We start from the raw sequence: 24,418 nt of genomic DNA on the forward strand, positions 1-24,418 counted from the left end.
GACTCAGAGACAGGCCTGTAACCCATCACTAGCGACTGCTTCAGGCTCAACCCAGTCACAGACAGGGGGACTCAAGTCCTGGATCCTTCTGGAACTGCTGAGCAGAAGAGACCACTCCATCCTGTGGACTGGGAGCTGGGGTATTTAAGGCAGCGAGGGGCACACGTGAGCAGGAGGCCTGCCCAAGGAGAGACTGAATCCTGACACCAGTGTTTGAGCCCCTGAAGCCATGCCCAGAGGTAGTCCCATCCTCGGACCTTCTGGTCACAGAGGTCGACAAACCAGTCTGAAGGATACCTCCAGACCCACCATCAGAACTGTAGCTAATGTTGTTTGATGCATTTAAACTCCCTGGCTGTTAAAGTCATCGGCCGCACGGAGTCTGCTGGGGGGCTGTCAACATGACCTGTTCTGTTCCATAGAATGATTCATGAGGAGGTACCAGAATCACCAGCTCAAGAGGACACCTTGGGTTTAAATCCTGCTTGGTCACTTACTAGATGTGAGATCTCAAGTTACTGACCCCCAGAGTCGTGGCCAGTAGAGAGAGGATTGGAACGGCACCAACGCTAGGCCTCACTGTGGGGAGTAAATGACTTACATGGAAAGTGCTCAGAACCAGCCCCCGGGCCCAGTAGGCACTCAGTGAACACAGGCTCTAAACTAGCCAGGATGGGTCGATCACGTATTTGCTCAGGCAGCAAACGTTTATCGAGTGCCTACTGTGTGCCCGATACTGTGCCAAGTGCCTAGGACGCTTGGTGAGCGAGGAGACTTGTCTCCTGCTCCCCGAGGACCTTACAGTCTTTTGCATCAGACACATGGCAACGAGCAGCCACAGAGCGCCCCGAGTTGCCATGGTAACCTGTGACTTTGGCCTCACCACAGCACAACCCTGACCAACTGAGCTACTTGGATGCTGAGATGAAAATGACTAATGAAAACCCACAGAGGGGAAGCTGGGTGGTTTTCAGGGGAGTGGGCAGCCCGGCGCAGAGCAGAGCAGAGGCTGAGCCCTTGGCCAGCCTCCCTCTGCTCTTCACCCACAGAAACGCCTGCACCCACGAGGACAGGGACAGTCATTACCGGCCATCTTAACAGGGATGGAGGCCTCAGTGGGTGGTAAGACACCAGGCTCTCAGCCCTCTCTCTGTGGGAAGACTGATTCCCTCCCACTGTCTTCTAGCTAAAATTGCTCGAGGGTTTCTGTGGCATGGGTGGGATAACCCCCTTCCTGGGGAACCTCAGAACCAGGTCAAGTTCAGCCAGCATGTTCTTTGCCTTTTGCCCCTCCCCCTCCCACACCTCCCCATCTCCCGCGCTAGGTAGACTACCTGGTTCAGTAAACAAAAGGTGCAGAATCATGGTTGGGGCGTGTCCACTGTCCCCCTGCCCTTACACTGCCCCCCCTCCCCCCCCACCGCCTCCCCCCTGCCCCCAAGCTGGCCCCCTTTCTACCACTCCTGCTCCCCAACTGCCTCACCCCTCCCCCATTGCCTTCCCCCTCTCCCCCACACTGCCCCCCCCCCCGCTCCCCCCCTACCCCTGACTAGAAGGAACCATCCTTTCTTGCAAATGATGAACTAGGAGGTTTACATATGTTATTTCACTCAATCTCCACACCTTCATTTTTCAGATAGGGGAACGGAAGCCCAGAGAGATAAAGTTACTCGTCTAAGGTCACACCGCAGGTGGCTCTTTATGGGATTAGGAACTGCATGAGTGCTGTGGCCAGGGGGCTGGCCTCTAGCCCTCAAGAGACCCATGGATCAGCCCTTGGCTCTGGGGCTGGGGTGGTCAAATCCCAGTCCTTCAGGGCTGGATGCTGGACTTGGGAGGCCCCTTCAATCCTGGTTGAGAAATGAAGGCTTCTAGTTCACGGACTCCCTAGGGGTGGCGGAGAGGCCCTGGCTGAGGACTGAGCAGGACGCGGGGTTCCACATGCCTGGAGTCGAGGGGGGTGGGGGTCCCGCTCGCTCCTGTAGGGCCAAGGAACAAGCTCACAGGAGGACCCATCAGTCCACATGCTTCTATGCCTTGCAGGAAAGAGCCAAAGATTGAGGACCCAGTGTGATGATGCTTGGCACATCCAAGGATCAACTGGGGAGAGGCGTATGCCCTGAGCATTTCCTAGAACAACTATTTTTAAGCTGTGTTTTTTTTTCTTCTCTTGAAAGTAATGGCATTCTTTCAAAATGCACACAAAAATTTTACATGGAATTCAAAGGTATTAAACAGAAGTGAAGCCAATCTAGTTAAGTGGCGGTGGGGGCCCCTCAGAACCCTATTTTTCCCACCTCCCATGTGGTCCCACCTTCTTGGAGCCCCTTGGATGCTCTGGAACCCAGTTTGAAAACTGGCTCCTAGAACCTCAAATGGTATCGGGGGGCTGTGGGGGCCTAGATGGGCCAAATATCTGTAGAAGTGGGACATATAGATAGGAGACAATTATCTATAAACACCTCCCAGGAGGGATATTTCAAATGCGGACAAAATGGTCACACTGTTCATGATCAAAACGCTTTTTTGGCACCTTCCCTGGAAGGCCCCTAAACAGGGATTTCAAGGTTGCATTCACCAAAGCAAGGGGAATGGCCAACAGAGTCAGAAAGGCTGGGGCCAGGTGGCCGGTGCTGAACTGACTGTTGTTGGCATTAAGCACCACCAGGCCACAGATCTGCTGTCCACTTGGGCTTGGCTCTGGCTTCTGGGTCCCAGGACACCAGGGGGTCCCCTGCCTGTGGTATGAGCTCAAATCCTGCACCGGAATCCAAGCCTGAAGGACTTAGACGTGGTGCCAAGCTTCCTAACCTGGCGTATGGGATAGGCATCGGGGGCATCCAAGGACCACTTAAAAGCATAAAAATGTGTATTGCAGGGCACCTGGGTGGCTCAGTCGGCTAAGCGTCCCCCTACTCTTGATCTCATGGTTTGTGAGATCGAATCCTGCATTGGGCTCTGTGACGACAGTGTGGAGACTGCTTGGGGTTCTCCCTCTCTTTCTACCCCTCCCCTGCTTTCTCTCTCTCTCTCTCAAAGACAAATACATAAACATTTAAAAATGTGTCTTGTGGGGCGCCTGGGTGGCTCAGTCCGTAGTGTTCGACTCTTGACTTTGGCTCAGGTCATGATCTCACGGTTGTGACATCAAGCCCTGAGACGGGCTCCGCCCTGGGCGTGCAGTCTGCTTAAGAATCTCTCTCTCCTGGGGCGCCTGGGTGGCTCAGTCTGCTAAGCGTCTGACTCTTGATTTCGGCTCAGGTCATGATCTTGTGGTTTGTGAGATGGTGCCCTATGCTGGGCTCTGTGCTGACAGCATGGAGCCTGCTTGGGAGTCTCTCTCTCCCTCTCTCTCTCTGCCACTCCCCAGTGCATGCATATTCACGCTCTCAAAAAAAAAAAAATGTGTATCGTATATTCTTAGAACAGGGTTTATTTATTAAAATTTTTTTTTTAATGTTTACCTATTTTTGAGAGAGAGAGGGAGAGGGAGAGAGAGAGAGAGAGAGAGAGAGAGAGAGAGAGATAGTGAGTGGGGGAGGGGCAGAGAGAGGGGGAGACCTAGAATCTGAAGCAGGCTCCAGGCTCTGAGCTGTCAGCACAGAGCCTGATGTGGGGCTCGAACCCACGAACCACGAGATCCCAGGGTTCTACAATCAGCAAAAGATGAAGACTTACTACAACTCCCTACATTGCCACCTCCTCCAAGAAGTCTTCTAAGATTTCCCTTAATGTGCAGTGATTGCTCCCTTCTCTGTACTATCAAAGCTCTTGGTCCCTTCAGAGGATCGAGCTGGGGGCGGGGGCTCAGGGTTAGCTGGAAGTTGTTTGCACTCACTGTTCCCGCAAAGCTGGCTCCTGGCATATTGGAGGGGTTACACTGCTTGTCAAATTAAGTCCAAATGAAGTAGATTTGAAGCACAAACTGTGTTGTTTTCCTGCTTTTCAGTTGTTTAAAGCAAACCCTGATAACCAAGGATTACCTTAATCCTTTGGCAAGTATCCCATTCATTGTATGCAAATACTTGGTGCTTAAAAGTGTTTTGAGTAAAGGGGAACGGAACTGCATCCTGGCCCATCCTGTTGACTGCGTCCTGTTGACTCTGGTACAGCTTATCAACCCTCTGTCCAGAACCCTCTGTGCACGAGGCCCCATTATTTAACAGCTTGTCTCCTGACCCTTCTGTAACCCTGACTGGGGTAGGCGGGGCCAGGCTGAGATGATCTGTCCTCGTGGCCAAGGGCCCAGTTTGGAAGCTGGGAATCCTGAGTTCAGAGTCTGCCTTCGGCCAAGCATCCCGGACAATTCACCTCACCTGGATCTTAGAAGTGGGCCACCGATCACACCCACCTCGGGACGTGGGCGAGACAGAGAATGTGAGGAAGCACTGAACGGTCACCCAAGACTAGACCAGGACAGCCACCTGGGGAAAGCACCTGTCACGTCAGTACTCTACTCACTTACAGCTGCTTATAGCACGCGGTCGTGCAGGGTACTAGGAGCCCAAGGAAGCCCTCAGCATCCAGTTTGGGGGCCGCAGGGTCTGAGTCATGACTGAAGGTCAGAGTGAAGGATGTGACAGGGGCCTGTCCCGCACCTTCCCTTCTCCTCTCTCCAGCACCCTGAAACACCCAAGCAAAGGAACGACATGACCCCTGAAGGACACCGGTGAGGTCACGTCGAGAAGAGTTCCTCTTCCAAGTGTTGGCTGATCGATGCTGGTATCCTCTCCCCTTCCTGGCCCCTGACCCTGCCTGGGTCACTGTCCTCACCGTAGTAACCATGATTCAGAGCCTGAGGGGTGGAGGGGCCCCGGGGGGCCGCCCAGAGCCTTTCCCTCCCTGCGGCAGGCGTCCACAGCACAAGCTCTCCCCGAGCAGCCCGCTTGGCTCCAAAGGGCAGGACGGCGGTCCTGGTGCGGGACCCCAGTGCACATCCCGGAGCACCCCCCACCCCCCGCCCCTGCAGCCTGGCGCCGCCCTTCGCCCTACCTGGCCCAGGCCCCTTGCCTCTGCGAATCGGAAGGCCGCTGATTCCGTCTCCAGCCCCTAAAGGAGTCACGGATTTGCCATCCAACCTAAGTCCCTGTCATCCTGAGCCCACTTCCTGGACGCTCTCCAACTGCTCAAGGACCCTCTCAAAGTGTTGACCAATCCTGACCACAGTGCTCCAGAAGTGCTTCGACAAAGTGGAACGGAAAAGCGTCTCCTTCACCCTGGGCACCAGAACATCTGCTTCTGTTTTCATTTTAGTTGTGGGGGGAGGGGTGGTTCATCCTTATGACCATCCAAGCCATCTTGCCGGAGCGGGCTCATCTTTCCAAAGCATCAGGGGCTTTGTCAGTCTGGGGACAGTCATCATGCCAGACCCTGAGTGCCACTGGGAGAGAACCTTGTTTGTGTGGTTCCTCTGCTCGCTGAATCAAGCGACACGGTCTGACACGGTCACAACTACCCAGAGCCATGCCACCCTCCAGCTGGCTGGCATTCTTTGCCGGAGGTATCAGCGAGAAGAGATCGGGACCTGGCCAACAGCAGGTCTCCCCAGAAGACTCTGAGGCCTGGGTCCCCGATGACTGCCACCCACTCCACTAGGGGTGCTCCGGCCCACCTAGATCCCCTTTCAGCCCGTTTGCTTCCATCCGACTCTAGAGACATCGGGAGGACACAGCCAACGTCTTCCCAGTCCCACATGCAAAACTGAGGTCCCGCCCTGAGAAAGAGGCTCTCAGAAGAGGGCGGAGCAGGTCTGGTGCGATGTTCTGGCCGTGGGGGGTGGGGGGTTGGGCTGCAGAAATGCACAGTGGCCTCCGAACAGCTCCCTGCCCCCGGCCTGATAACACCTCCCTTGTCTTGGCTTCTGGCAGCCCCGAGATCCTGCTAAGACTCAGGTTAGATCTGTCATTTCTGTGCCCCAAACCCTCCAACTGCTCGCAGCTTCACTCAGCGTCAAAGCCAAAGCCAGTTCTAGAGATTGTGGCTCCCCACAAGCCCCTGCCCTAACCGCCCCCCTCCTCCCCACCCCTGCACTGCCGGGAATGCCATTCTCTCCTCTCCCACCATGTCCTCTTGGGTCTGCTTTGCCTCATTTGTGTTGCCCTGTGTTTCCATTAGGACCTAATGTGCTCTCTATTTTATGTCTCTTGTTTATTATCTGTCTGTTTCCTTCACTAAACTGTGGGCTGTTTACATGGCTGGATATTTCTGTCTGCTTTGCTCCTTACCGTTACCATATCCCCAGTGCCTCTGATACCTGGCACACCGAAGGTGCATAGGTTTGTTGAGTGAATGACTAAGGGAATGGATGAATGAATGAATGAATGGGTTCCCGCCCACCATTCATTTGCTAACCTGTTCTGGTATTTGGCCCTCTCTTTTTAAGAATACAGAGTACTCAGTTTTGGAGCGCTAACGCCTCCCGCACTGGTCCCACAGTAGTCGCATGGGCATTTGAGGATGCCAGCATCTAAGCAGAGACCCTTCTCTCCTTCTCATTTGGATTTAACTTTTCCTGACCTTCATGGTTCATCTGAATAATACGTTTCAAATGTTTCCTTTCAAATATCTTATATACTTAGTGTATTTTTAGATTGTGTCTTTTGAAGGCAGCCATAAGGAGAGCCTCTTAGAACATTCCAGGTGGGGTGGTGCTTTTGCACAAGGATAAATGAGGAGAATACGTTGGGTCTGGAATCCTTCCGGCACCGATGCCCAGGACTCTGTTGGATTTTGATGGCAGTGGCAGGTTGGGACAAGGTCCTTCCGGGACAAGTTGCAGTGGCTGTGACAATCGGATAGATTTCCCAGGTAGAAAGGACAGCCAAGGGCTACCTTCTCATAAATATGGCTGAGGTCAGGGGCACCTGGGTGGCTCAGTCGATTGAGCGTCCGACTTCAGCTCAGGTCATGATCTCACACTCCATGAGTTCGAGCCCCGCGTCAGGCTCTGTGCTGACAGCTCAGAGCCTGGAGCCTGCTTCGGATTCTGTGTGTCTCTCTCTGTCTCTGCCCTTCCCCTGCTCATGCTCTCTCTCTGTCTCAAAAATAAATAAAAACATTTTAAAAAATTTTAAAAAATATGGCTGAGGTCATATCTCAGTGATGAAGTTGGAAATGGAGCAGGGAAAGGAACCATAATGATGAAGATCCCAGAGGGCTCCGTGCAGGGATCACAGCCATGGCTCTGAGAAGCTTGAAGCTCATAAGAGCCTGGACTCGAAGCAAGGATTAGTGGATAGGCTAGGTAGACTGGATGTGAGATTCTTGACCGAGGCTCAGTATCGCTAGACCTAGTGAGCATTCTCTAAAGCCCAAATAGACAATCTGGTGACTTTAGGATAAAAGCTGAAAGTTCTAGGGGCGCCTGTGTTGGCTCGGTCAGTTAAGCGTCTGACTTCAGCTCAGGTCATGATCTCCCAGTTCGTGGGTTCAAGCCCTGCATCGGGCTCTGTGCTGCCAGCTCAGAGCCTGGAGCCTGCTTCAGATTCTATGTCTCCCTCTCTCTCTGCCCCTCCCCCGCTCATGCTCTGTGTCTCTCTCTTTCAAAAATAAATAAATATTTAAAAAAATTCAAAAAGAAAAAAGGTGAAAGCTCTCCTTTGACATGCTAGCTGGGAAATTTGGGCCCCTGGATCCCTTGAAAACTACAGGTTGAAAATATTAAAATTTCCAGGGCGCCTGGGTGGCTCAGTCAGTAAAGCATCCAACTTCAGCTCAGGTCATGATCTCACGGTTTGTGAGATGGAACCCTGCATTGGGCTTTCTGCGCTCAGCACACAGCCCACTTCGGATCCTCTGTCCCTCCTACCCCCCTCCTTCTGCCCCTCCCCTGCTGGTTCTCTCTCTTTCTCTCTCAAAATAAATTAAAAAACTTAAAAAATAACATTAACATCTGTAAGAGTTGAAACAAACCCATGGCAGACAGCTCCCTGGAGGCTGTTGACATAGTTGAGGAGTGGGAGTGAGCCTCCCATCCAGTGTCGGCACATTTCCCAAATCTGAGCTGCTTCTTTTTTTAGTCACTGGGATCTGATGAGTAGCAAGAAAGACTGAGATCAGCAGTGAGGAGGACAAAGGGGTTCTGAAGAGGTCTCTTCCTCCCAACTCAGGGAGCTTATTAGCAATCTGTTGTTTCCCTGGGAGGCTGATCCATAAAATGAGACTTTCAAGGCGTGCCAGGATCTCAGGGGTCATTGTGTCCTCTCTCATTTTATAGGTGTGCCTGTCAGCTGCAGCCCAGAGAAGGTAGCTCCTTTCCCAGGGCTGCAGCAGAGCTGGGTCTAGAACCCAGTCTCTGGCCTCCCAGCCCAGGTAAGCCAGGCCACAGCTGGCACGGATCCAGTTGTGAGGTCTTGTTCCGCAGGGGAAGTGGGTGAGGCCGTAAGAGGGAGGTGTTTGCCCATTCATGACACAGCCCAAATTGTAAGGCCCATTGTTTGAAACCCAAGGACCTGATGCTATTGAATGGCTTTTCCCAAATGCCACAGGTAGGACAGGTGCCTTACCTTTTTGCTCCAAGACACAACAAATGGGAGCCTGATCCTTTTCCCAGAAACTTCTGGCAAAGTCTGCATTCAAGGTGAGGTTGGAGGGGGGAAGGGCCACTGACCTTCATCACCCATCATTGTTTAAAGTTAATTTATTTGAGAGAGAGAGAGAGAGAGAGAGAGAGAGAACAAGTGTGCAAGTTGGGGAGGGGCAGAGACTGAGAGGGAGAGAGAGACTCCCAATGGGAGTGCAGAGCCCAACGTGGGGCCTGAACTCACGAACCGGGGAGATCACGACCGGAGCCAAAGTTGGACGCTTAACCCACTGAGCCTCCCGGGCGTCCCATCCATCATTGTTTACTACTATTTTGTTTACTAGCTATTTTGTTCTGGTGACTCTGGGTCCCACAGGAAGCCCTGTCGGGACCCCTCTCCACTCTTCTTCCTCTTTCCTATTTTTATTTGTACTGGCCTGACTCAGAGTCTGAGATATGACTCCCCACCTACCTCCCCAGCTCCCTATCCCAATCCACAGTATTGTCTTTCTTTGCCTCCGGCCTCCTTTCCCCAGTTCCAATGGGGTGCATAGTCTTTGATCAGGTGATATCTTGCACCCGGAGTGACCTTTTCACATCCGGAGTGACCTTGTCACATCCCTTCAGGTTGACTCAAATGCTACCTCCTTCCTGAAGCCCTTCTGTGAGCTTCTGTTATAGCTTAACAGTTCCACTGGGCTCCCACTGTGTAGTGTCCCCTCCGCCCCCCACCCATGAATGGGCACCCTAGAACCTCTGAATGTGACCTCATTTGGAAATGAGGTTTTTGGAGATGTAATCAGTTCAGGCTCATTCATTCCTGGCTGAGGCTTCATTACACATTGACTGGTATCTTTATAAAGAGAGGAGAGGACGTAGAGACTGGGACGGAGGGGAAGGCCGCACGAGGAGGCAGAGACTGGACAGATCCCACCACAAGCCAAGGAATGCCAGGAGCCCCAAGAGCTGGAAGAGGCAAGAAGGCACCTCCCTTAGAGTCCTTAAAGGGAGTGGGGCCCTACTAATCTGTGCTGGTGGCCAGAAGAAACGAATGATCTGTGCCCTGACTCTAAACACCTGCCACTGTCTCTGGGTCTTTATTCGTCTTTGCTGGGCCCACCCCCCTCTCCAGGCTTAGAGCTATACCAAACACCTGCCAGACACCTCAAGGAGGGTCGGTGAACTAGACGGTCATCACGGCATAGACGGGCCCGGGCCTGGCCCAGCACTGGGAATGGGAAGGATATGGGACTGCTGAATGGATGGGAAGGAGAATAGGATTCCCAAAGCCACATAAAGGGCTACTTCCTGGCTAGCTGCTTTAGGGACAAGGCTATCAACCCACGTGCTGTAAACTCAATAATAGCCAAGCAAGCACAACTCCAAGCCGGTTCTCACAGTACCTCATTGAAAGGGGCGGGGCCCTGACTCCCAGCTCTAGCCGTCCTTCATGGATGGACTGGGTCCGCATTTTTTTGCCCCTGCCTCCCTGGGCCCACCATCACAGCCCAGGGCTTTCATCTAGCTGGAACAGCCACTGCAAACACTTCCAAACAAACAGTCCAGTTCTCCTCCTCCCAGGGCCCCCCTGCTAAAACCCTGTCAAAGTCAAAGACTTGGGAGGCTGTGCCAGCTGACCAGCTAGCCGGATGCGCCCAAGCTCTGTGAATGCTTTCATGGAAAGAATTACGGGGGAGCACAGAAAATTTAAAAAAGGAGTATAGTGGGAATAACCCACTTGGAGACCCTGACCATGGACAGCCCTGCCTTGGTTAACCTCAGGATGGCATGGGTAAGAACAGATGTTTCCAGGTGAGGGAACTTCTGACTCCTGGAGCCTTCCTGTCCCTTTAAGAAAAACCCTCCTTTGGGTCACCTTTGTAGCCTAAGGCACACTTCCGCCCACAAATATTGCCAAAGATCATTATGAGAAAAGGGGGGGGGGGAGGGGGGTTGCCGCTCTTTCCCAAAGGTAAACGGACTTCTCTTCTGGATATGCCACTGTTGGGAGAAGCTCTTCCTTCCTTCTTTCTCTTTTGGGGGCCTTCCCCCTCCAGATCTGATCCCACCCAAATCCAGGTTGGAAGGGCTCTCAGAGGCAGCGCACACACTCCTGGGCTCAGGATTGTCCCAAGGCCTTCTCCCTGGCCCCAGATGGACCCAGGCAGATTCCAAATTCCCCACCATGGCGGCAAGTGGAGGGCTCGTTAAAAACCATCTCTAGTAATTGGTCAGACAGTTATTAGTTATAGGGAGCACTCTTGTTCGTCCTGACCGGGCTGATGACTAAACCTAAGCATGAACGGCCCTGGAAGTTTCACGGGCCCCCATGGATCCTGTTTCTGGTGACGGGATACCAATTTGAGACATATTTCTAATTGGCCCTGAGTTTATACCCTGGAAGAGAATGTCCATTCCAAGTAAGGTGGGACAGGGTTCCCAGTGCATGAGCTTGTGGGGTGCCACTCCGCTCGATTTCACTGCCTCCCCCTCCCATGCCATATACTTCTTTAATTTAGGGTTGTTTACACTAGTCAAGTTTCTCCAGATTGACAAAAAGAGTTCTTCGTAAGCCTACTGCAGCCAGTTACAAAAGCAGTGAAAGAGACCAGGACTTGGGCCAGCTGGAAGATTCTGAAGAAAGTTTCTGCGGGATGCAGACATCCAAGGAATGACAATCACACGCGACTGTCCCAGACCCCACATATCTCCACAAGGACACCTTCATCTGCCGTCCTGATTCCCCCCCTCCGCCCCTCCCCACCCCTCCACAAAGACCTTTGGGAGACTTTCGAGGCGGCATCACCCCAAGGCAATGAAACTGCTGAGTACAACTCTCTTACTTCTCCTTTTTCAGTGTGTCCAAGGGTTAAAAACACTTCCGAACTACCCTTCCAACTGCAAGGTCAAGCAGCTGTCCAAACCACCCAAGGAGAAGCAGGAGCCAGGGACAGCCAACTCCAGCTAGCTGGGCCACCACGGCCCTCCCCTCCCCCACGCGGGCCCGGCAGAGGAAGAGTTAATCGCCATCAGCTTTGGCTGATAGTTCAGGCTCCAAAGTTCAGTCCCAGTCTGAGCCACCCCGGAGGAATTGTAAATCTCAGGGCAGTATTTAACAAAACAAAAGCAACCTGGAATTACATGCAGGTTTGGTTTTCTACAGTACATATTTACTTAATCCCCTAGGTATGTGGCTCCGTGTCAGATCAGCTGGCTTTGCCGGCCCTTCCCCCCCCCCCCCACCCCCCTCGCTCTCAACAGTTGAAGTTTCAAACTAATTCCCTGATTTTGCTCTTCCTCCTCACAGGGCTGGCTTGAGACAGTCTGGCCTGCCAGCCTCCAATCTCTCTCTCTCCTTTGCTCTAGTCACCGGGTGAGTCAGCCTAGCTTGGGTCAGAGTTGGGTGACAGCCGGCTCACCCTCCCCACTCTCGGGCACCAGGTCTGGGAAAACCAGAGGAAGAGATGGTGTAACCACCAAAAAGCTAAAGACAGCCCTGGGGAGGGGGAGGGGGAGGGCCCTCCCCACAGTGCCACCTCCCCATTTACTGGGGAGGGATCCCCTCTGGGGCTGCATCTGGGGGGGGAGGGGGCACGGTTGAAGGTGAGAACAAGGGCGCTTTATCAGCTGCCATTACCCTTGTCCCCCTCTTTCTAGATTTCCAAATACCTGGGCGTGGGAGTGCATGTCAGGCCTGGCTATACATCCAAGACCGCTCCCCACCCCCCTTTCAAACCCAAACCAAGTATCCCCTCTCTTCGTGCCTCCAGAGCTGCAGCCGCCCAGGTTGGGGCTGGGAAGCGGGTTGCCAAGGAAAATACGAAGCCAGCTAGCAGGCGGCTCCCAGCTCTACCCAGGAGCGCACACACCCTGCACTCACCAGGGTGGTGGCATCGAGGGGAAGGCGAGGGGGGAAAACACAACACCTTCCTTCGGGAGGGAGGAATGTGGGAAATGGGTGGGTCTCCTAAGTTTCGGGGTGGCGGCGAACGGCCAACCGGCCGCCGATCCCAAAGGAGCGGACCAGCTCCGGACCTGCCAGAAAAGACAGTCTGGTGCCCGGGAAAATTTACAAGGTGAAACTGGCTAGCTCAGCACTCGCGGGTGGCGCCGAGAAGTAGGGTGGCCGGCGACTCCTCTGGGCGCGGGTTCCGGCTGCGGCAGCAGGTGGGCGTCCCCCGCACCTTCGGCCCCCACCCCCTGGAGTCGCCGTGCCCCGGTACCTTTCTGGCGCCGCGTTCTGCGAACTCGCGAGCGAGCTGGCGTCCGATGCCTCTCCCGCCGCCGGTGATGAGGACGTTCTCCCGCGACAGGTCCCGAAGCTTGGCGGGCAGCACCAGTCCGACGGCTGCTTTGGCCACCAGATAGATCATCTGCAGAGGGAACACCACCAACGCGCCCAGCCATTTCCACACCATCCTCCGCGCCGCGGAGACAGGCAGGGGGGCGAAACTCCCCGGACCGAGCAAAACAGGAATTAAAAAAAGAAAACACCCCAAACAATAATAAATAAACCGAATGAAAGGGGGAGAGAGGCGTCCCACCTGGCCACTGTTGAAATCACCTCTTCCCAAAAGCAAAGCACCGGGTGAGAAAAAAAAGAAAAAAGAAAAAAAAAAAAAAAAAAAAAAAAAGAAAAAGAGAGAGAGAAAGAGAGAGAGGAAAAAAAAAAAAAAAAAAGATAAATCCTCCTCGGGAGGAGAAAAACCGTCTGAGAAGGTTGGGACGGTAAGAGGGCTGGAGGGGAAGCCGGAGGTGGAAAGTTCTAACAAGAAGTTTCTTGCCCCAGCAGCCGTTTAGGCTGGGGAATTCTCAGGTAATGTTTACAGGCTGACAGAGGAGTTTAGGCAAGGGGAAAAACAAAAAGGCACCAACCACACGCACGCACCCTGCTACAGTCCCGCGGTTTCAAAGTGCAAGATTTAAAAAAAAAAAAAAAAAAAAAGAAGGCCGTTTCCAAATTGTAGCGCCCCCCCCACCCCTTCTCCAGGAAAAAAAAAAAAAAAAAGTGGTGGGGGGGGGAGTGCTTGCAGCTCCCAATTTCAGCCCGCGAAAGTCTCCCGACTCATTGCTATTCTTGGGCTCAGGAAATTGCTTAAACGCGATCTGATTGCCAGCAACGTGCAGGAGAAGTGGGGGGTCCCGGTGTCAGTTTCTTTACGTGCATGGCTCGCCCTGGCGCGCGCTCGCTCTCTCCGGCTCTCTCCCTCCCTCTCCCAGCAGAGGCCGGGAGTTGCCGCTCGATCCGGCTCCCTTTCTCTCCCCTGTTAGCATTTATTGCCTTCTTTTTGTCCTTTCCAACTTGGAGAGGGCCCGGGTGCGGAGCGCGTGTGGATCGGACGCCCTCGTCAGCGCCGCCTTATTCATTCGCTCCCGGGGCAGCAGCGGCGCGGAGCGAGAGGGCTGCCCTTTTTTCCCCCCCATTTTTTAATACCCCATTAAGTCTGATTGACAGTTAAAGTTGTGCGGAGGCTCCACTACCGTTCCTCTGAGTGGCTGCCGCGGGCTCCCCTCCCCCCGCGCAGTGCGGGGCGCGCGCGCGGGCGCGCACCCGGGCTCGCTCCGACTCGCGCTCTCCCGGGCAGGCTCCCCTCTCTGCAAGCCGGGACTTGCCGGCGGTGTCCCTGAGGGCTCGCGGCAGTAACTCGAACACGCTGGAACCGACTCCTGCGAACCGGCTCCCTCCTCGAGACATTCCTCCCGGTCGGGGACGCGGGCTCCCCGAGCTGGGGCGCCCGCGGGCCAGGTGCCGGGTCCTGCGCGCGGGGCAGGCCCGGGGGAGCTCGCGCACGCTTTGATCCAACCAGGTCGACCAGGGGTTATTTCAGGCTCTTTGGTCACCCCCTGCCTCCAGGTAGGACCAGGAAACCACTCCCGCCCTTTGCCCAGACGCCTTCTGTCTTCACTTAGCGTACACTTTCTTAGTCGGCCCGAGTCCTTCTTGTTGCTGGGGGGAAACAGCTGGGGAGCAGGGTTTTGTTTTGAGAGGCGTAGGGCGGGGGGTGGGGGGGGGGAGGTGAGCAGGGTAAAGGAACCTCTGCCCCCAAGGTGCCAATAAAATCCCCGTAAGATTAGCTGGGAGCATATTTATTGCTCATCTGGGGTAGAATTACCTTGAGTGACAGCAATTTCTTTAATAACAAAAGCCTGCAAACAAGACGTCCTACACCGGTGCCCCCTGCGCTGTGCAGGCAGCGTCTTCTGTCTATGGGTCTCCTTGGGCTGCCCTAGCCTGGCACCCACCTTGTCACCTCCTGCCCTCCCCCCCCCCCCCGCAGGGAGAATACCTCCTCTGCCGGAGGGTGGGAGCCTGCTATTTAGAGATGTCTGCTGCGGGAAGTCTGGGAGGTGAGTCACGAAAAGGCAGCCCCAGTTAAAAGTGCTGATGGGACTTGCCTCCCACTGCCCCTAACCGTCCCAGGCCAGCAGGGGAGGGGATGAGCCGGGCAACTACCCTGTAATCTGGGACAGTGGTTCCCCAGCGCCAGGCTTGTTCAGGCGAGGAAGCTGGGCCTCACCCCCAGACGTTCTGATTCAGCAGGGCTGGGTGCACTGGAATCCCTGTGTTCCACCTGGTAATTCTGCTGCGAATCCGGTGAGAGAACTGCTTTCAGAAAAGCTGCCTCGGGGAGGTGGCGGCTGGGGATTCCACAAAGACCCTCTAGTCTTGGGGAGAGGTTCTGCAGGTGAGGGTCCTCCTTCCCGAGGAGTTGGGAAACTCATCTGGACAGCCACTGGAAGAACAGGAAAGGCTTGGATGAGTGGGGTTGGAGGAGAAATTCTCCTACACTGAGGGTTTATATTCTGACATTTAATCCTCCCGTTGACCTTGTAACGGGGGTATTAGTAGCTCCGTTTTCCTGGTTACCCGGCCAGAAACTGCAGGAGGGAGGGATTCCAACATGGACCTGATTTCTCCTCCCACCCCACCGGACTCGGGCACAAGCGTGCGACAGAGGTGGAGGATGACGTTCCCTCCTGTCTCCATTCGACCCTCCACAAGTGTGACAGAAGGGGCGGGCCGTCGCCCTCATTCCCACTCCCAGACTGGGGCTAAAGATAGGACTCTGTCGAAGTGCCTGACACCTCCCACCTTGGAGGTCTGTAAAAATGGAAAAGAAATCCCAACCTGAGAAGAGACCGGCCCTTTCCAGCCGCCGCCACGCCTGGTGTCCGCGGGCCTGTTAATCAATCAGCCCCTGGGAAAGTCTGGAGCTGGAACCCCACCCCCCTCCCCGGACTCCGCCTGTTATCATCCCTTATCCTCGGAACCGCCTAGTGGCCTGCCTGCGACACTGCACCTCCAAGCTGCCCCAGCCAAGGCCTCCCACGTTTCTGCTCACTCCCCAGCTATCCTTTTTCTTCCAGACCTTCCTCCTACGTAGTGGCAACACCCCGAGCCTAGAAGGGCCTGCGAAGATCATAGCCCCACCTCCCCACATGCCTGCTGCTTTATGGAGGAGGAAACTGAGGCACAGAGATGTTAAGCAATTCATAAACACCGTGGCATGTTCACCTATATCCCCTGGTCCCCCACATGTGACCTGCCCCCTTCCGATGCCAGGCCAGCTGGGGGACCACTGGTTTCTGCCTACATTTCCCCTGGGTGTGTCCTTGGGATGGAAGGCAGGCAGTGGGCAGACAGACAGGAGGTTGAGGACTCACATTGACCTTCCGGGTATCAGGTCCCTCAACACATATTCTCATTTAAGAAAGGAGCCGGTCCGCAGAGGTGGGTGTCCTCACACCCATTTGACGCGGGAGGAAACAGGCACAGCAAATCCAAGTGACTCACGAAGGCCACATGGGATGGTGTCCTTTTCTTTCCCAGCCGTCAGCTTTGGGATGAAATCAGAATGAAAAGGAACAAGTCAGGCGATCCTAAGAGGTGCTGGGGGTTGGCTTATGGCCGGGAAGCAGACAGCTTTTTTCTGCTTGTTTCACCTTCAGGATGTGGATTTTGTGGGCCTGGCATCCCCGTGGGCCTCAGGTTTCTTCTGTCATCAGCTCCCCCATAGAGGTGTTGTCACCTCCTCTGTAGAGGATCCCCCCCCCCCGGGTCCTGAGAAGGATGAGGTTGAAGGGGCACTGGGCTGGGGGGTGTCCAGTCCAGCAGGTGGGCCCAGAGGGTCCCTGTGGCTTGGCTTTGGTGAGAAATGCATGGGCAGGACCCCTTCCTGTTGCCCCCATCCCTTGTCCTTTGCTCTTGGTACCCCTCCTCCCTTAGTTTCCTTGGGGACAGGGGGTGAGGAATTTAACTTCAGGGCGAAGTTTGAAATTTCACATCCCAGCCCAGGGAGAGGGCCCCACAGTGCCTCCCCTCCACCACCCACCAAAAAAAAAAAAAAAGAAAAACGTGAAAGGAGCCTTTGTGGGTTGGATGGAGTGGGGGGTGAGCTGTAGCCTGGAGAACTAACTTTTTCCATGACTCAGCTCTCCTGGCACAGGGCAGGCACAGGAGGTACAGAGACCCAGCAGGGCAGTTTGGGACCCGCCTCCTAGTCCAGAGCCAGCCCATGTCAGGGTTAGAGGTGGGCCCCCAGGAGAGCCTCCCCTGAGATCAACAGGGCCCTGGATAGGCCACGAGGCTGTAACCATCTCCCCCCCTCACTGCCCACTGAGTCCCCTGTTTTTTACTTATTGGCATCCCCAGTGCCAAGCACATCAATGTTCATGGCACTTTCCTTCGCACCACCTCAACTGAGAAACTGGAAAAATAAACGGGCATCAAGCCTTGCCTTTTATTTACGAGACTCAGAGAAGTTAAGAAAGTCACCCAAGATCACACAGCTAGGAGATGGAGATGGGACTTGAACCCTGGTCAAATGCTCTAAGTTCTGTCTACTTTATCCAGGGATGTCTCTCAGAACGTGTAGGACTCCCTGGGGTGCTGGTCAAAATACAGATTCCTGGGCTTCCAGCCTAGACTAGTAGGGTCAGGGCCCACGAGTGTGCATGCAGGCCAGGCAGGAGATTGTTGGGCACCCAATGGTTGAGAACCTTCCAGGGCTGTTGCTCCGTGGCCCCTTTGGTACTTACAGCCCCTGCAGGAAGGTCTCCCCACCTCTTCCACCACCGTGCAAGCCCTTCCCTCCTCGGCACTTAGGCTGTATCATGGTGTTAAGCCCTCCCTCACGGGCTGTTCTGGGTTGATCCTTCTTGTCAGCTCGAGATACCTAATGGGGGGAGAAAACGGAAGCCAGAGGGAAGGAAGTGCTTTCACTCACCTATTCGGTCCTTCCACCAGCCCGCCAACCGTCACGGAGTCCCCTACCTGGGCTGCCGCTGATGGGACCGGAGGCAGGGGGGGTGCGTCAGAGAGGAGCAGCTTGGGTTCAAGTCCCAGCTCCACCAGCGCCCGCATCTCGAGCTTCCTCGTTTGTCAAGGGTGGATAATAATGAGGATAGAATTAGATACTCCTACAGTCCCCTACCAGGAGGTCAGTGAGTGCCGGCTCTTGTTTTCATGGCACGGTCCCTGCTTGTCAGGGCCTTTCAATCTTGCTAAGGAGTCAGCCTGGCCACATGCAGAGAAACATTTTATGGGGTTCCAGAGCAGGGCTTCTGAAACATCTCGCCAGGCTGGGCACTCCCTCATTTGACCCTGTTACCTTCCATCCCCATAGCTGCCAACACTCTTTCTCCAAGACCTTTTCTCTCTGGCCAAGTAACTTACCTATTTATCTGGCAATGTTTCCTTTAACTCATGTGCTATTTTTTTTTTTTTTTCCAGGAAACTCTTCCTAGCTGCCCCCTGAGTCCCCAGTGTCCTTGCCTTAAGCCAAGGCTTGACCCCTGTGTTTCCCTCCCTCCTACACTGTATCTGGTTCCACACACCAGGACTCTCACACCAGACTGGCAGCTTCTCAGGGGTCGAGGCTGGACTGCCTTGGTGGGTATGTGACCCATGCAGGGGCACTGGGCCCCCAGTGAGGTCAGTGTTCTGTTATCACCATCTTGAAACTGGTACTTAAAAAAAAAAAAGAAATGTTGATTTATTTTTGAGAGAGGGAGAGAGAGTGAGCAGGAGAGGGACAGAGAGAGGTGGAGACAGAAGATCCGAAGCGAGCTCTGTGTGACAGCAGAGAGCCCGATGTGGGGCTCGTGAGATCATGACCTGAGGGGAATTCGGTCGCTCAACCGACTGAGCCACCCAGGCGCCCTGAAAATGGTCATTTTTTAACTTGTGTGATTTCTAAGCGAAGTTGTACCTTCTCTCCCCCAGTAAAGAAACCGAGTCACTGACACGAAGCCTCGGGAGGAAAGTTAGTGAAATATTTCAAATGTCTCTTCATTCATTCATTCATTCACTCACTCACCAGCTATTTATTGAGCAGTTACTGTGTGCCAGGCCTGGTTCTAGATGTTGGAGAGACAGCAGTAAGGACGTGAAGGTCCCTGCCCCCACGGGGCGGGCATTCTGGCATTGCTAGGAGGTGAAGTGTGCCAGGGAGAATATAACAGGGTAGGGGACGGAGAGGTGAGAGTGGGCAGGGGTCCGAGTGACGGTGGTAGGTTGAGCAGTTGTTCATGGGGGCTGGCCAGGGAAGGCCCTGCCGAGGCGACACTGAGGCAGAGACCTGAGTGGAGTGGGGTGTGAGACCACGGAACTGCAGGGGAGGAACAGGAAGTACCCAGGCAGGAGGGTGCTTGGTGGGCTGGAGCAGCCAGAGGGGAGGGTGGGGAGAGGGGGTGGGTGGCTGGGGTTAGCTCCCCCGGGGTCTCCACGCGCAGTGTGGTCTTGGACCAGCAGCGTCAGCATCACCCGGACGTGTGAGAAATGCAGAGTCCCAGGCCTCACCCTGGACCTCCTGAATCAGATTCTGCGTTTTATTTAGAGTGGTCCCCAGGTGCTTTTTGTGAACATTGAAGTTTGAGAAGTGCGAGGTGGTGTCCCTCAAGCCGGTGTGACAGGAGCAGAGGGGAGAAGCCCCGGCTTCTGGGTCCAGAACAGCCCACAGGAACCAGGAGCAGGTGCGGAGACAGCAGCGGGGAGGCCGTGTGGGATGGGCAGGGGAGAGACGGGCAAGTAGTGACACCAGCAAGCTCTCTCCTGGGAACGCCCAGCTCGGGGGCCTCCCTGGAGGTCCCTTCCTCCTCCAAGGGACACTCCTTTTGAGTGGGATTTTAACAGCGATAACTCCACACACACACACACACACACACACACACACACACACACACACAGCTTTATCTGACCATCGGCGACTTTGCCCTGAGCAGAACAAGCTGGCAGTGTTGAATGAGGGGGTTGGATTTGGAGAACCTTGTGGTCTAGTGGAAACCAGTGTCCCAAGCAGTGTAAGAGGGGCTACCTTGTGTGGGGGGGCATCTTTGTGGAGACGGCCGTGTGGGAGGACGTGAGCCGTGTGAGGGGGTGCGGACCAGGGGTACTTGTCCAGCCAAAGGAAACAGGAGAAAACAGCCTTCAGTAAGCTCCCTGTGGGGAGGGGGACACTTGGTCTGCAAAGGCTGGAGACGTTAAAACACTAATACCCACCCCCCCCCAACCCCCGCCCACTTCTAATACCTAACATTTACCAGGAGGGCCCATTTTCTCCTTGGTGAGGCCTAGACAATGGGACTGGGTACGTATATATAAAAAAATCAAAACCCAAAACCCAAAACGGATAGAATGGTTTCTTTCATCTGTGAAAACCCGTCCCCCACAGGTGAGTATTTTCCGTGGAACTCCTCCTTCCCAGGGCCGGGATCTGCTCGCCCAGGCAGGCTTTCCTGGTGGGTTCTGTGGGCTTCATGCGAGTGGACGCTGGGGCAGGCCGTGTTTATTCTGGCTGCCGGGACTGGGTGGAGACGCAGGCCGCAGCCAAGGCCGGGAACGTGGCAGGAACACAGACAGGGTGGGGTGGGGTGGGGGTGAAACCTGAGAAATCTTGGGCCGAAGCCAGGAGGGCACCCAGTGGTTGTCACCTGCCTCCAGGCCGGTCACACAATCCTAACTCAGGGCGTGGAGTGTAAGGTGTGAGGATGGCTGTGGGGCTGGCACGCCAGCTTGGGATCCAATCTCTGCCACTCTGTAGCTGTGTGAGTTTGGGCAAGCGATTTGCCTTTCTGAGCCTTTGTGTTCTCACCCCTAAAGTGGAAATTCTACCACCTACAGAGATGATGTCTTTGAAGGGCTTGGCATCTGACGGGAAGAGATGCTCGGTGGGTGTTCTTTTCCTTTCTTCTGGCCACATGTCCTCAAGGAACTCACTGGGGCGGGGTGGAGTGGGTGAAGAATCTGAGAGTCTGAGAGAGAGGGGCATTCGCCAGGGGGGAGGTCAAGAGGGCCTGGAGGGGGTGGGGGGAGGGGGGATCCCTGAGCAGTAGGGTATAAAAAGCCTTCCCTGGCACTAGAGTGTGCCCAGAGCTGGTGCCATAGGAGTGCTCAATCCTTACCCCGGGCCAGGAGTCAGCAAACCTTTTCCGTAGAAGGAGGGCTCTGTGGACCATACGGGTCTCTGTTGCAACAACTTGACTCTGCTGTTGTAGTAATAGACATGTAAATGGACAAGATGTAAATGAGCAATATGTAAATAGGCAACATGTGAATAGATAATATGTCAAGAGCTATAGATGTGCCCTCTCTGATGATCGTGGCCGTGTGCCAATAAAACTTTATTTATGGACGCTGCAATTTGAGTTTCGTATAATTCGCAGGTCGTGAAGTATCATTCTTCTGATTACTTTTTTTAAACGTTTTTACTTATTTTTGAGAGACAGAGTGTGAGTAGGGGAGGGGCAGAGAGAGAGAGGGAGACATAGAATCCCAAGCAGACTCTAGGCTCTGAGCTGTCAGTACAGACCCCGACTTGGGGCTCAAACTCACCACCCGTGAGATCATGACCTGAGCCCAAGTCAGACAATGAACCAACTGAGCCACCCCGACGCCCCTGATTACTCTTTAATGTAAGAACCAGGGACACCTGGGTGGCTCAGAGGCCTCAGCGTCCAACTTCGGCTCAGGTCTTTTAAAAAATGTTTATTCATTTTGAGAAAGAGAGGGGAGAAGGGGTGGAGACAGAGGCAGAGACAGAACACAGAGCCTGACACAGGGCTCAAACTCATAAACTGTGAGATCTTGAGCTGAGCTGAAACCAAGAGTTGGATGCTTAACCGGCTGAGCCACCCAGGTGCCCCTCTGCCATTTATTATGAGAGCTGTCTTTAATTAATTGATGACAAAGACAGCCCGGTCCCTGCCTTCAGGAGACAGACCCCTTGGCTTTGCATGGACGTCCCAGATGCCCCAGGCACCTGCCTCCTGCCACGTCTGGCTTGCTGTCTCTCAGAGGACGGGGACACAGGGCTCCGTTCTGCCAGCTCTGGTTCCACTGTTGAAAAGCCCTTGTTGGGGCAATGATTTCAATGTCTTTTTGGAGTTTGCTCTTACCGGTTTATAAAAACGAGTAGAGAGGGGCGCCTGGGTGGCTCAGGCGGTTAAGTGTCTGACTCTTGACTTTGGTTCAAGTCATGATCTCATTCATGGTTCTTGGTTTTGAGGCCCGCATCGGGCTCTGCACTGGTGTGGTGGAGCCTGCTTGGCATTCTCTCTCCCTCACTCTCTGCCCCTCCCTCTCTCTCTGTCTCTCTCTCAAAATGAATTAAAAAATAAACCTAAAGAAAGAGTAGAGAAATAGACAAACGGAAGTGCATATATTCATAACGTAAAGATTATGTCTCTTAAATGTCAGAAACTTAATAATTATCGTTATTATTTTACTTTCCCCCGAGCACTTACCAGACCCCAGGTCCCCATGCTTCATGTGGATTACCTCACTTCGCCATCACAAGCCACCAGCTGATGGGGTACGGTTGTCATCCCCATTTAACAGATGAGGAAACTGAGGCCCACGTAAGAGGAGCAGCTTGTCCAGATTGTGCGGTTTTGAGTGGTGTTGTTGAAGCACAGACAGGATAATCAGATCTTCTGGGCTTCGGTGAATCTGTAGCCCAGTCAGACGCTCGTTGAAGCGTTCGTAGTTACGTGGAACAGTTGCGTGGGCAGTTACGAAGGAAAACAGCAACCATCCGCCCACTCCCCAGTCAGATGTACAATATTGGCAATATACTCCCTCGTTTAAAATTTAGTCTAGGGGCGCCTGGGTGGCTCAGTCGGTTAAGCGTCCGACTTCAGCACAGGCCATGATCTCACGGTCCGTGAGTTCGAGCCCCGCATCGGGCTCTGTGCTGACAGCTTGGAGCCTGGAGCCTGCTTCGGATTCTGTGTCTCCCTCTCTCTCTGACCCTTCCCTGTTCATGCTCTGTCTCTCTCTGTCTCAAAAATAAATAAACGTTAAAAAAAATTTTGTCTACGGGCGCCTGGGTGGCGCAGTCGGTTAAGCGTCCGACTTCAGCCAGGTCACGATCTCGCGGTCCGTGAGTTCGAGCCCCGCGTCAGGCTCTGGGCTGATGGCTCAGAGCCTGGAGCCTGTTTCTGATTCTGTGTCTCCCTCTCTCTCTGCCCCTCCCCCGTTCATGCTCTGTCTCTCTCTGTCCCAAAAATAAATAAACGTTGAAAAAAAAAATTAAAAAAAAAATTTAGTCTAATAAGCAGGACATAATTGGGAATTTTATACTTTTTTTTTTTCAAGCTCTCTGGGAAGAGAAGCCTGTTTTCCCACAGTTATGGCAGTAACACCTCTAAAGTGTTGGGACACAAATTTGTATCAGCAGCATGATCCCACTGTGGGAAAGAAAAAGCCTAAAGTACATGTTCATATTTATTTAGTTAACCATTTGGTCGGGATTTACTGGGTGTCGGGCAGTAGATGAAATGCCTCCTATTTGTTGCACTTAATCTCATTTAATCCAAATGGCTCCTTTGAGGAAGGATCTATGTTCCCCATTTACATCTGTGGAAATGAGGGTCAAGCCGCTTGGTCAAGGTCCCGGAGCCAGTGAGTGGCAGGTATGGAATTCAAATTTAACTCGGTTTTACTTCAGAGCCCATTCTCTCTGCTTCCCTCTCTCCCTGCTCTGGACCTTTATCTTTCCCTGTCTCTCTCTCCACACACACACACACACACACACACACACTCACACACGCGCACGCACCTGTTCAGGTGTGCGCACACATCCACACACAGAGGGACAGAGGGAACACATCGAAAAGGTTAACAGTTGCTGCCTCTGGATGATAGGAGTACATGTGGTTTCCATCTCCTTTTTATGTCTTTTTACATATTCCTAACGTTCTATAATGAGTTTATGTGAAGGAAAATCCACTTGATGATCTTTTTGTGCAAGTATGCTTGTTTTAAAGTCAGCAGGATACAGGAGTTCTGGTGTGAGGCCGCAGGGCCCCTGACCGCGGGCCTCTTCACAAAATCCGCTAACAAATAAGACAGGGGAGTCAGAACCTTTGCTTCTCGGAACTGCCTATCCGTCCTGTAATACCTTGCTTTGTAGGAAAGTTCTGTACATAAATCCCATAAAATCCCGTCATGTGGAGCTGACACTGAGCCTACCCAGAACCAAATCTGCTAATGATCACGGCTTGCCAGGAGCCTGCAGAAGTGATCAGACATGTCACAACCCCCAGGCCTGCCTCCTGCCTAAGCCCTTTTCTAATAAGGGCTCTTTTCATGAGTTTATAAAAACACTTTGTCCAGATCACGTTGGGTCTTTATTCCATCTTACTTGGGTGCTGAACGTCTGTGGGGCCGGAAGGGGCCGAGGCTAGCCCTGAAGTTTGGGACCCAGGGAAAACCACCGGTTTGTAAATCCAGCAGGAACCGCCCACCTCCCCCACCCCACTGACTGGGCTCTCTCTGAGGCTGCTGCTGTGGGTGAGGGTGGCCGCCTCACCTAGAATGGCACCTGGCAGGGCCACCTGACACTCCATAGGTGTCCTTCCTTTCCTGCACTTCCCCCAACATACTGCCCCCGCACA

At 53.8% G+C, this 24,418-nt stretch overlaps 1 protein-coding gene across 4 annotated transcripts in view; it reads right to left on the bottom strand.

The window, feature by feature from the left end:
• Positions 1–15,718, bottom strand: part of DHRS3 (dehydrogenase/reductase 3) — a 41,663-nt gene extending 25,945 nt beyond the window's left edge. Inside the window, exons 1-3 of one of the 4 annotated variants that reach the window (XM_045475686.1) lie at positions 15,651–15,718; positions 15,040–15,255; positions 12,745–12,894 (exon numbers count right to left, since the gene is read on the bottom strand). In XM_045475686.1, the coding sequence (XP_045331642.1) occupies positions 12,745–12,894 (150 nt within the window). In that variant the 5' untranslated portion in view covers positions 15,040–15,255; positions 15,651–15,718. Of the gene's footprint in view, positions 1–12,744; positions 12,940–13,065; positions 13,391–14,634; positions 14,761–15,039; positions 15,256–15,650 lie in introns of those variants that run through there. The other 3 variants (XM_045475685.1, XM_045475687.1, XM_045475683.1) reach the window with 3 other exon arrangements.
• Positions 15,719–24,418: the final 8,700 nt, after the last annotated feature.

The sequence above is a fragment of the Leopardus geoffroyi genome, chromosome C1, assembly GCF_018350155.1.
Source record: "Leopardus geoffroyi isolate Oge1 chromosome C1, O.geoffroyi_Oge1_pat1.0, whole genome shotgun sequence".
In the NCBI taxonomy this organism is placed as follows: domain Eukaryota; kingdom Metazoa; phylum Chordata; class Mammalia; order Carnivora; family Felidae; genus Leopardus; species Leopardus geoffroyi.